At 38.1% G+C, this 13,594-nt stretch overlaps 1 protein-coding gene across 2 annotated transcripts in view; it reads right to left on the bottom strand.

Annotated features, from left to right (window-relative positions):
- The window catches only part of SLC9A9 (solute carrier family 9 member A9), a 669,138-nt gene that overhangs the window by 471,321 nt on the left and 184,223 nt on the right, over positions 1–13,594 (bottom strand). For both annotated transcript variants that reach the window (XM_061419306.1, XM_061419316.1), the window contains exon 5: positions 12,016–12,131. In XM_061419306.1, the coding sequence (XP_061275290.1) occupies positions 12,016–12,131 (116 nt within the window). The remainder of the gene's footprint in view (positions 1–12,015; positions 12,132–13,594) is intronic.

Genomic DNA, 13,594 nt, shown 5'->3' with positions numbered 1-13,594 from the left:
AGAAGAAGTAATATTGTTAAAATAGCCATACTATCTGAAGCAGTGATTTAATGCAATCCCTATTAACAAACCCATGGCATTTTTACTAGAACAAATAATTGTAACGTTTATATGGAACCACAAAGATCCAGAATTGTCAAAGCAATCTTGAGAAAAAGAACAAAACTAGAGGTATCACACTTTCTGATTTCAGACTACAAAAAACTACAGTCATCAAAATAGCATAGTACTGATACATAAACAGACTCATAGAGCAATGGAAAAGAGTAGAGAGTTCAGAAATAAACCCATACACTTAGAGCCAATTCATTTATGATAAAGGAGGCACCCTGGTGGCTCAGATGGTAAAGTGTCTGCCTGCAATGCAGGAGACCCAGGTTCGATCCCTGGGTTGGGAAGATTCCCTGGAGAAGGAAATGGCAACCCACTCCAGTAATGGAGTTTCCAGTTGCCTGGAAAATCCAATGGCCAGAAGAGCCTTGTAGGCTACAGTCCATGGGTTCGAAGAGAGTTGGACACTTTGGAATTGAGTCAGTGACTTCAATTCAAAGGAGGAAAGAATATACAATGGGGCAAAGATAGTGTCTTCAGTAAGTGGTGCTGGAAAAACTGGACAGTTACAAGGAAGGCAATGAGATTAGAACATTTCCTCAGACCATATTCAAAAACAGACTAAAAGTGAATTAAAGATTTAACTATAAGGATGTAAACCATGAAAATTCTAGAAAAGAATATAGGTAGAACACTCTTTGACATAAATCTTAGCAAAATTTTCTTGGATCTGTTTTCTAAGGCAAAACAAATAGAAGCAAAAATAAACAAGTGGGACCTAATTAAATTTAACAGCTTTCAACAGTTTAAATTTCAACAAATTTAAACATTGACAAAAAGAAAACAATCTACTGAATGGGATAAAATATTTGCAAATGATATGACCAATAAGGGGTTAATATCTAAAATAAATAAATAGTTCATATAACTCAATATCAAAAAGCAAACAACCTGATTAAAAAATGAGCAGAAGACCTGAATAGACATTTTTTTCCAAGAAGATATACAGATGGCCAATAGGTACATGAAAAAATGCTCAACAATGCTAATCACCAGAGAAATGCAAATCAAAATTACAATGAGATATCATCTCACACCTGCCAAAATGGCCATCATCAAAAATTCTGCAAGTAACAAATGTTGGCAAGGATGTGGTGAAAAGGGAACTCTAGTATCCTGCTGGTGGAATTGTAAACTGTTCCAGCCACTATGGAAAACAGTGTAGAAGATTACTCCAAAATTAAAAGTAGAACTATATATGATCAAGCAATCCCACTGCTGGGTATATATCCATAGAAAAAGAAAACACTAATTCCAAAAGGCACATGTGCCTCAATATCTATAACACAATTATTCACAATAGCCAAGTTATGGAAGCAACCTAAGTGTCCAGCTATGGACAAATGGTTAAAGAAGATGTGGTTTATATACACAACAGATTGTTACTTGGCCACCAAAAAGTTTCTGCCACTCACAGCAGTGTGGATGGACCTACAGGGTATCCTGCTTAGTGAAATAAGTCGGAGAAAGACAAGTACACTGTGCTATCCCTTATGTGATTAGTCGCTCAGCCATGTCTGACTCTTTCTGACCCCATGGACTATATAGTCAGTCAGGCTCCTCTGTCCATGGGGATTCTCCAGGTCATATTACTGGAGTGGGTTGCCATGCCCTTCTCCAGAGGATTGTCCCAACCCAGGGATCGAACCCAGGTCTCCTGCATTGCAGGCAGATTCTTTACTGTCTGAGCCACCAGGGAAGCCCACGTTATCACTTATATGTACAGTCTAAAAAGTAAAACAGGTGAATGTATATAACAAAACAGAAAAAAACTTGCGGATATAGAGAACAAACTAGTATTTACCAGTGAGGAAAAAGGGAGGAAGGGCGAGATATAAGTATGGTATTAAGAGATACCAACTAATATGCATAAAATAACAACAAGGATATATTGTACAGCACAGGGAAATATAACTGCTATTTTGCAATAACTTTAAATGGAGTATAATATATAAAATATTGAATCACTTTGTTGTACTTCTGAAACTAATATAATATTGTAAATTGACTAGTCAGTAATAAAAAATAAGATTGACATGTTTAAAGAATAGCACACAGGTACTTTGTGATTCCCAAGTGTCTTTACATACATTGATGACCTCTCTGTCTCACCCACTCCATATAAAGGGATTTTTCAAACTTAATAATAAAAATAATTATCTTAGATAATCTAAATGTACCAAACTGGAACCCAAGTCAATGAGGAAAGAGACGGGAGGATAATATTAGGCCAGAGGGTTTCCTGATAGGCTTTGACCATTTGTAAAGTAAAGGATGTTAACTATGGCATCTATTTCCAGTTGCTGGGAATTTTACTGTACAGTATTGCCATGTTATCAGTTGTTTCTCTCCCCTTCCCCATCCTCCTATTATCATTGTCTACATAAACCTGGGGCTTCCCAGGTGGCTCAGTGGTAAAGAATTCACCAGCCAATGCAAGAGACACAGGAGATGCAGGTTTGATCCCTGGAAGGGGAAAATCCCCTGTAGGAGGAAATGGTAACCCACTCCAGTATTCTTGCCTGGGAAATTCCATGGCCAGAGGAGCCTGGCAGACTATAGTCCATGGGTGACAAAGAGTCAGACATGACTTAGCAACTGAGCACACACATACGGGACACAACTGAGTATGAGCTAGTTCAGTGACCAAGCCCTCTTTCTCTCTTCCTCTACCCTGCAATTTCTTACACACAGTCTCTTTGGGGCCTCTGCCTTTACTTATCCACTCTTTTTGTTAAGGGATGCTGATGACCTTTACATCATTAATAAGACCTTCATCAGAGAGGAAACTGCTAACTGCTAAGTCACTTCAGTCGTGTCTGACTCTGTGCGATCCCATAGACGACAGCCCACCAGGCTCCCCCGTCCCTGGGATTCTCCAGGCAAGAACACTGGAGTGGGTTGCCATTTCCTTCTCCAATGCAGGAAAGTGAAAAGTGAAAGTGAAGTCTCTCAGTCATGTCCGATTCTTAGCGACCCCGATTTAACTTCAGAGAGGAAAGGAGGAAGTTAAATCAATCAAATAATGGCCAAATCATCCTAACTGGAGGTAAACTGAAAATTGGCTGAAGAGAGTCAGAAACATGGAGGAAGAATTAGATTTAAGTCTAAATATGTATCTATAAAAGAAAAATATGGATAGTTAATAATAGCTATCTAAGATTTAGCTAAGGCTAAATGGGAAAGAATTTAAAGAAGGCCAAGAAAAATCAGACCTGGAGAACAAGCATAGGTTCTCATTAGTGAGTCACAATAATTTAGGCAATAAATGTGTAATTGTGGGATAAGATTAACTAGGTGTGTAAAGGTTGTTGAAGATCTTAAATTGTACCAATTTAGCAGACAGTATACTCAGTGTGTTTTAATATAACAATTAATTCCCAGAATAGAAGGGAGCGTAAGTATTTCTGTTCATCTGTGGGTCTCTGCTATGTGAGATCTTCTCTAACATTTGCTGAGTTGGGGTTAGAACTCCAAAAAGTCTGGGTGAAGGGCTTTAGCTTCACTTTGAACTACTATTAAAAAAAAAAAAAAACTTTGTTTAAAATTTTAAAAAATGTCACAGAAATTCTTATGAATCACAAAATGTTAGAGCTGCAAAGGGCTCTAGTCAAAACTTTTCATTTTACAGATGAAAAGTCAGTTTCTTCATCTGTAAAATGAAGTGGTTGGAAAAGAGGAGATCGAATATCTTCCACTTCCAGGAACCCATAAAATCTAGAGAGGTAAAGTGGTGCCCAGAGTTGCACAGCTGGTCTGTGCCAGGCTTGAAAAGTGGACTTGGTTCCCAAGATTCTCTTTGTGGCTGTGAGTCAATTCTGTATTTTAAAAAAAAGTCAGTCAGCTCAGTTGTTTGATACTATACAGATTAATAGCCATCTTACTGAGCTAGATATTTTTTTCTGTTTCAATCACTTTTCCCGTGTCATGTAAACATAACCTCAGGAATGATCACTAGTCACAGAGGAGCAAAGCTTGTGCTTGGAGCTGGCTGAGTCGTTCCATAGACGGCAACAACTTGGCCGTGAGCGCTGGAACTAAGAGACAGTGAATACAATGCTTTTCAACATGCAGATTTGTTCAAAAGGGACCTAAAGTGGGACTTGACCATGAAAAACAAAGTATCCAACAACTCTAACAAACTAGAAGTCACTGATGGGTTCAAAATACTTTATCTGCGGGTCTTGCTTCTACGGATGCCAAAGGACTTCTACATTTCCCTGGCACTGAGAGTCAATAGGCGGAAATGTTCCAGCAATGACTTCATGGCCAGTCGTCTCCAGGCCTGGAGATGAAGTGGTCTATCCCCATACTCCACTCTGCAGCTATGATCCTCTAATCAATACCTCAGGCTCCAAATCTGAGACATACTTTCATTTCACCTTCTTCCAGAAAACAGGTCAACATCAGGCATTAATAAGTGCTTTTTACTCCCACATCCCATAAACAAAATAATACATTAAAAAAAAACTTAAAAAAGTATTTGTAACTTAAATTATAGACAAAGGGTTAATATATTAAGGGCTTCTGAAACATGAAAAATAAATATATCAATATATCAATATATCCTGCCCTTACCAGGAAAAGGGCAACTTAAAAGCATTTGGTTTGTGGCAAGAAAAATGCATATGTACCCTAAACATATAAGCAAATATTCAATCTTACTCATAATAAGAAAAGCAATAAGTCAAACCACAGAGAAATAAAAACCCTCACCTATTGTGTGGGTAACAATTAAAAATTGTAACAGAATTCTGCATTGGCAAGGCTGTGCAGAACATGTAACACTAGAATACATTGCTAGTTTGAATGGAAAATGGTACAAACTTTATGGGGAGGAATTTGGCATCCAGGAAAATTACAAATACTTTTTAACCTATTTCTAGAAATCTGTCCCAAAGAAACAGTGGCAAAATGCTAAAAGCTATTAAAGTTTTTTTATTACACCATTAACTACAAAAGACAAAAAAATCCCCTTAATGTCTATCAACAGACAACTGGTTGAATAAACTATAGAGTGCTCCGCAGCTATAAAAGAAAATGAAAAAGCTCTTTATATGTCGCTATGGATTACTCTTCAAAATACTGCTAATTAAAGAACAGCAAGGTGATGAACCATGGGTGCCTGGTTGGGTGTATTCATGCATATTTGCTTAGATTTAAAGCAGAAGAGTAAACTAAAAACCAGCCAAAATGGTTGAAAAATCACAGTAGAGAGGACAGGGATAAAAGCTAGATTTCTCTTCATTTCTACTGTTTTCATTTTGGAATTCTGTAGATATTTAATCTAATTTTAAAACAGAAATTAAAAGCAAAGTGAAGCACATGAACATTATTGTATATTTGACTTGTGGAAAATAGAGGATTATTTGAAGAACTCTTAAAACAGAGTAATTTTTAGCTATTCATCCTAGTGGCATATATATAAAGTTTAAAAAGAACTGCAATGAAATCTAAGCAGTTTTCAATAGTCATATTTTTAGTGATAATGTGTATCGTAACCTTGAAAAAATATATTTAAAGGACATAAGAAATTATATTAATGTAACAGAAAGAAGAAAAGTAGCAGAAGAAAAATTTAAATGCAAAGTAAATTCAAGGCAGTTAAGTAAACATAAATTGAAACTAACAATATTCATATGAACTTGTGATATTATTTCTCCTTCGAAACAAATAAAAATATCTAGAAACAATGACTAATGCAATAGCAATGAAAACAAGTAGTGCCCACATTTTAAGCTCTAAATAAATTTCCCTCTTATAAAGAACCAAGATTTCTTACAGAAATGTTTGTTTCCACGTCAGGGTACAGGAAACATACAAGATAAGGTTGGAACGTCTAGTCCTGCACCAAAATAAGAAATGTCTGAAAGACTTTGGTTTATGGCAAAAGGATGTAGGAGAAATCTGAAGAGTCCCCTAGTTGTCAAAAATGGAATATTTTGCTCATCAAAAAGTATAATTGCTGTAGTAGATGGGAACATATCAACTATGTTTAAATCCATGTATTGATATGATACTTTAACATTGAAACATGTATATTCAGATCAGATCAGATCAGTCACTCAGTCGTGTCCGACTCTTTGTGACCCCATGAATCGCAGCACCCCAGGCCTCCCTGTCCATCACCAACTCCCTCCCGGAGTTCACTCAGACTCATGTCCATCGAGTCAGTGATGCCATCCAGCCATCTCATCCTCTGTTGTCCCCTTCTCCTCCTGCCCCCAATCCCTCCCAGCATCAGAGTCTTTGCCAATGAGTCAACTCTTCGCATCAGGTGGCCAAAGTACTGGAGTTTCAGCTTTAGCATCATTCCTTCCAAAGAAATCCCAGGGCTGACCTCCTTCAGAATGGACTGGTTGGATCTCCTTGCAGTCCAAGGGACTCTCAAGAGTCTTCTCCAACACCACAGTTCAAAAGCATCAATTCTTCGGCGCTCAGCCTTCTTCACAGTCCAACTCTCACATCCATACATGACCACAGGAAAAACCATAGCCTTGACTAGACGGATCTTTGTTGGCAAAGTAATGTCTCTGCTTTTGAATATGCTATCTAGGTTGGTCATAACTTTCCTTCCAAGGAGTAAGCGTCTTTTAATTTCATGGCTGCAGTCACCATCTGCAGTGATTTTGGAGCCCAAAAATAAAGTCTGACACTGTTTCCCCATCTATTTCCCATGAAGTGGTGGGACCAGATGCCATGATCTTCATTTTCTGAATGTTGAGCTTTAAGCCAACTTTTTCACTCTCCACTTTCACTTTCATCAAGAGGCTTTTGAGTTCCTCTTCACTTTCTGCCATAAGGGTGGTGTCATTTGCATATCTGAGGTTATTGATATTTCTCCCGGCAACCTTGATTCCAGCTTGTGTTTCTTCCAGTCCAGTGTTTCTCATGAGGTACTCTGCATATAAGTTAAATAAACAGGGTGACAATATACAGCCTTGACGAACTCCTTTTCCTATTTGGAACCAGTCTGTTGTTCCATGTCCAGTTCTAACTGTTGCTTCCTGACCTGCATACAAATTTCTCAAGAGGCTGATCAGGTGGTCTGGTATTCCCATCTCTTTCAGAATTTTCCACAATTTATTGTGATCCACACAGTCAAAGGCTTTGGCATAGTCAATAAAGCAGAAACAGATGTTTTTCTGGAACTCTCTTGCTTTTTCTATGATCCAGCGGATGTTGGCAATTTGATCTCTGGTTCCTCTGCCTTTTCTAAAATCAGCTTGAACATCAGGAAGTTCACAGTTCACGTATTGCTGAAACCTTGCTTGGAGAATTTTGAGCATTACTTTACTAGCTTGTGAGATGAGTGCAATTGTGCAGTAGTTTGAGCATTCTTTGGCATTGCCTTTCTTTGGGATTGGAATGAAAACTGATCTTTCCCAGTCCTGTGGCCACTGCTGAGTTTTCCAAATTTGCTGGCATATTGAGTGCAGCACTTTCACAGCATCATCTTTCAGGATTTGGAATAGCTCAACTGGAATTCCATCACCTCCACTAGCTTTGTTTGTAGTGATGCTTTCTAAGGCGCACTTGACTTCACATTCCAGGATGTCTGGTTCTAGGTCAGTGATCACACCATCGTGATTATCCGGGTCATGAAGATCTTTTTTGTACAGTTCTTCTGTGTATTCTTGCCATTTCTTCTTAATATCTTCTGCTTCTGTTAGGTCCATACCATTTCTGTCCTTTATCGAGCCCATCTTTGCATGAAATGTTCCTTTGGTATCTCTGATTTTCTTGAAGAGATCTCTAGTCTTTCCCATTCTGTTGTTTTCCTCTATTTCTTTGCATTGATCGCTGAAGAAGGCTTTCTTATTTCTTCTTGCTATTCTTTGGAACTCTGCATTCAGATGTTTATATCTTTCCTTTTCTCCTTTGCTTTTCGCTTCTCTTCTTTTCACAGCTATTTGTAAGGCCTCCCCAGACAGCCATTTTGCTTTTTTGCACTTCTTTTCCATGGGGATGGTCTTGATCCCTGTCTCCTGTACAATGTCACGAACCTCATTCCATAGTTCATCAGGCACTCTATCAGATCAATGAAATATCAATGAAACATGTATATTACCATATGTGAAATAGATCGCCAGTCTAGGTTTGAAGCATGAGACAGGGAACTCAGGGCCAGTGCACTGGGATGACCCTGAGAGATGGGATGGGGAGGGCAGTAGGAGGGGGGCTTCAGAATGAGGGACACATGTGCACCCATGGCTGATTCATGTCAATGTATGGCAAAAGCCTCTACAATATTGTAAAGTTATTAGCCTCCAATTAAAATAAATAAATAAATTTTTTTAAAAAGTAAAGCAAAAAAAAAAAAAAGTAAGAAAAGGAAAAATTTACTTCCTTGATCATATGTGGGAGATGCTAGAGAAATAATTCATTATTTTGAAAATTAGTAAATACAAAGATCAATAATTTATCCTGAATTTTTTTGTTTAAATAATATCACAGGCACTCAAATTGTTGATCTGGAAAACTACTTCTTTTGGGAGAGTACCAGCTAATACATGCAAAAAGGTAGGATAGAATTAACACAGCACTAGTTTATAACCCCTAATACATACTAGACTAAACATAATCATTGATGGGTACTAACGTCATTAGCTAAAATTTGTTGTTGTTCACTCACTCAGTGGTGTCTGACTCTTTTCAACCCCATGGACTACAGCACACCAGGCTTCCCTGTCCATCACCAACTCCTGGAACTTATTCAAACTCATGTCCATAGAGTAAGTGATACCATCCAACAATCTCATCCTCTGTCATCCCCTTCTTCTCCTGCCTTCAATCTTTCCCAACATCAGGGTCTTTTTCAATGAGTCAACTGTTTGCATTAGTGGCCAAAGTATTGGAGCTTCAGGTTCAGCATCAGTCCTTCCAATGAATATTCAGAGTTGATTTCCTTTAGGAATGACTGGTTTGATCTCTTTGCTATCTAAGGCACTCTCAAGAGTCTTCTCCAACATCACAGTTCAAAAGCATCAATTCCTGGACACTCAGTCTTCTTTATGATCCAACTCTCACATCTGTATGTGACTACTGGAAAAACCATAGCTTTGACAATACGGATCTTTGTCGGCAAAGTGATGTCTCTGATTTTTAATATAATGTCTAGATTTGTCATAGCTTTTATTCCAAGGAGCAAGTGTCTTTTTTAATTTCATGGCTGCAGTCACTATCTGCAGTGATTTTGGAGACCAAGATAATAAAGTCTCTCACTGTTTCCATTGTTTCCCTATCTATTTGCCATGAAATGATGGGACCAGATGCCATGATCTTAGTTTTTTGAATGTTGAGTTTTAAGCCAAAATTTTAACTCTCTTCTTTCACTTTCATCAAGATGTTCTTCAGTTCCTCTTTGCTTTCTGCCATAAGGGTGGTATCATCTACCTATCTGAGGTTATTGATATTTCTCCTGGCAACCTTGATTCCAGCTTGAGCCTCTCACATGCTGTACTCTGCATATGAGTTAAATAAGTCAGGTGACAATACACAACCTTGATGTGATTCTTTCCTGCTTTTGAACCAGTCCATTGTTCCATGTGCAGTTCTAACTGTTGCTTCTTGACCAGCATACAAATTTCTCAGGAGCCAGGTAAATTGGTCTGGTTGAAGGTCATTTGATTACAGAACTTCCCCATGACTGGGATTTGATTTGACTAGCTAAATTTCAAAATTTAGTGTGCATATAAACCACTTGGGGCTTCCCAGGTGGCTCAGTGGGTAAAGAATCCACCTGCAATGCAGGTGATGCAAGAGATGCAGGTTCAAACCCTGGGCTGGGAAAATCCCCTGGAGGAGGCATGGCAACCCACTCCAGTATTCTTGCCTGGAGAATCCCATCGACAGAGAAGCCTGGTAGGCAGCAGTCCATACGGTCACAAAGAGTTGGACACAACTGAAGTGACTGAGCAGGCAAGCATGCATGCATTCATAAACCACCTGAGGATATTGTTAAATTTTAGAAGCTGATTCAGCAGCTCTGGTGCTGTATTTAAAACAAGGTGCCACATGGTGCCAATGCTGCTGGGCTATTCTAAGAAAGAGAGGAGCAGCCCCTGGTATGTGGGAGCTGGCCTGTTACTATCAGCTGGGCCTTGTTGTTCTCTTGTTGAGTGTAAACAATTTCACATAAAACATCAGACAAGTTCACTCTGTGACCATAAAGAATCAAGACAAAAACAAGACTACTGGGTAATCACATTTAAACCCAAATAATGAACACTGTCCAAACCACAGCATCCCTATCCTGGTTATTATGAGTGATGCTGTTTCTTTACCAATTGTAGGCTTCGGCTCTATTCAGTCTTTCCTCCTGCTAGAGAAGATTTACTAAAATGTCCAGTCATTCGTGCTTTCTGACAGTATCTAATCCAGAGAAAAACCCCGATTCCTTAAGCCCTCCCTAAAATCACCAAGCATTAGCCCACATCCTATAACAATTCCTTTCTAACACGCTCTGAGAGGTCCCAGTGTTCCTCTGGTGAGCAGTTTCTTCATTATAACATGTAATAAACATGTCTTATTCAACTACAGGTGTGTTCCGGTGGTCTTTGCTGGAGCAGCAATTCAGCAGTGTGATGGATCAGACTGATGGCTGGGTCACCAAACACTGTGCTTCCTGATGTGACTCTGTAGAGATTCAGGGCACGCAAGTAATCTTGCCAAACAAATGAACCCTGATCTGACTCAATTTCTAGATTTAACCATCAGTTTACAAGAAATCCTGAGGCTAGGGGAACATTTTAAGCAATCATATTTAATTCAACCATAGACAATTGTCTTTCTTTTTGCAATAAATAAGTGACAAGAAAAATAGAAGATGGAAGGGTAACATATAGATTAAAAAAATACTAGATGCCATATCCATCAATTGTAATGTATAGCCTTATTTGGGTTCTAATTTGTACAAACTACTACATGAACTAATAATGATAATGACAATAAGAAAATTCTGCCTTTTTGAACAGAGGATAGCACTTTGATAATATTAAGATTGTTAATATTTTTAGGTTTCATAATGACAACTGTCATTTTTTAAAACATTTGCAAATAAAATGATATGATGTCTGAGACTTGTTTTTAATATAATTTAGTTATAGTGAGAAGGAATGTAGGAGGATATTGATAAAACACTTTGGCCAAATTTGATTATTATCATAATTTGATAATATGAAGGTATATGAAAACTCTTTTTACTATTTTCCCTATTCTTAATATGCTTGAAACATATAGCAATCAATTTTCAAAATTATCTTACCATTTAACTCAATAGAGCAAGGGTCTTGAACCCCTGGGCCATAGGCCAGTACCAAGTCCATGGCTTGTTAGGCACTGGCCCGCACAGGAGGAGGTGAGCAGTGGTTGAATGAACGAAGCTTCATCTGTATTTGCAGCCTCTCCCCATTGCTGGAATTATGACCTGAGCTCTACCTCCTGTCAGATCAGTGGTGGCATTAATAGATGCTTGAATCAACCCCAAACTATTCACCGCGCCCCACCCCCCAATCTGCTGGTACATGGATAAACTGTCTTCTTCAAAACTGGTCCCTGCTGCCAAAAAAGGTTGGGGACCACTGCGATGGAGCATTTTTGAAAGAAGACAAGTTAAACAGAGAAGAATTAAGAGCCATAAGTCAAGATGGCTACATGTTCTAGGGAAGCGGACAATGGAGAATTTCAAAGAGTCTTCCCCATTACTTTAAGTTTCTTTGAGAACCATTTTTTGAGAGCTGTTAGAATATTCACCTGCTTTTTAAAATCACTAACAGATATGTCAACTGCAGGTGAAAAGGAATAAGGAATTATTATGTTGACTCGGGTGATGCTGTTTAGAGAAAAATTCAATTTAAATGTTTGACTCTCAGAAAGAAGAAAACATATTATTTGGGCAATTACCTGGATCTGTAGCAGACATCAGTGAACCAAAAAACAAACAGTCAGTGAAATGAAAGTCTCCATTTTTCAGCTGGTCAGCATATACCATAGCCTTCACAAAGCCATACATAATTAACCTGTTGAGGAGAAAAAAGGATCTTTAAACATCAAGTTGAATCCTGTGTAAACCCATGCCATCAGAGTTAACATTCTAATGGGTTTCCTGAATAAGCAGGATGCACAAATTACCGCTATTCTGCTAATTTGTAGCAATGCTAGTTCTCAGGACACTGCCTACCAAATATCACAACTCATTCCCCTGGCAAAAGATAGCACAACGTTTTACAGTGTGCTTCAATGAAAACACGTATCTCAGGGGTATAAAAAATTATCCGTGAAATATGGCATAGCAAATCATGCCCACAAATACAGAGGTGCACAGACATTTTAAATGGATTACTTTTCAGTTGTATTGTTTTGTCTGCTAGGATATCTGAAAAGGGTTCAAATTTCAAGTCTGTTACTGTGATGAGAAGGATATTGGCCACTCACAGGGCCCTTGGTCAACCAGTTACTTTAGAGTGCATGAGTCTCTACAACTGCTGGTGTCAGGGCACTTCCACACCCACAGAATCACTGTTGGGTTAGCGTGCCTGTAACTTCAACACACTGCTGAATGAATCCTGAAATCATTGCATTTTGATCTTCAAGGATAGCTGTTCTTTTGATGAGATTATAATGTTTACCAAACCAGCACCATGGAATGCAAATTATCTGGTTTTGGTCATCTTTTGTCACCTTATAATTTTTAAATTGTATTTCACTATTTAATTGACTGAGTTTTTCTAAGTCCTAGGAAAGGAAATACAGACACGCATAAACTGGACCACAGTTGAATCACTAAAAGTGACTGTAAGAGTCTTTAGAAACAATAGACCCTCAGACCCACAGATGGTTGCTTAGATATTCACATTCATGTAAAGCTAGTTTCTTGAAAAATGTTCTAGGGTTGTAAGCATGACTAAAAATACTATAAATCAGATAATAGAAAATCGTAATGTCAGTGAGAATGTAGATATTTTAATTCTAAGAAAAATTTCTCCATGAGAGAATATTTCATACACATCTGCATTTAAACCCAGTTTCCACCATTCACTAGCTATGTGATTTTAGAGCATTACTAAAACCTTCTGAACCTCAATATCCTCATTCATGAGTTATGAATAACAATAATGGTCAGTCTACAGAGTTGCTTTAAAGACTATCTGAAGTAATATAAATTTGGGTTTTGACACATAGTAAATTTTCAATGCAATTATTACAGATATAGTAATAATATTCACTTACTATTTCTACTTCTTCATATGTTTTAACTCATTTCACCCACACATCGATTCTATAGTGTAGGTACGAGCTGCATTTTACAGATGAGAAAACTGAACACTGTGTGATCAAGTTACTTGCTGAAGTTGACAGAACTGTTAAATTTTGGAATCCAGGTTTGAACTGAGGAAATTTGACTCTGGGTCCTGGGTTTTTAACCACCACAGCATATTGCTTAGATGAACGGTTCTATCTTTCTTACTATATGTTATATCAT

The sequence above is a fragment of the Bos javanicus genome, chromosome 1, assembly GCF_032452875.1.
Source record: "Bos javanicus breed banteng chromosome 1, ARS-OSU_banteng_1.0, whole genome shotgun sequence".
Classification (NCBI taxonomy): Eukaryota; Metazoa; Chordata; class Mammalia; order Artiodactyla; family Bovidae; genus Bos; species Bos javanicus.
The sequence above is the reverse complement of the archived record's forward strand: the minus strand, read 5'-3'. Positions and strand labels throughout refer to the sequence as shown.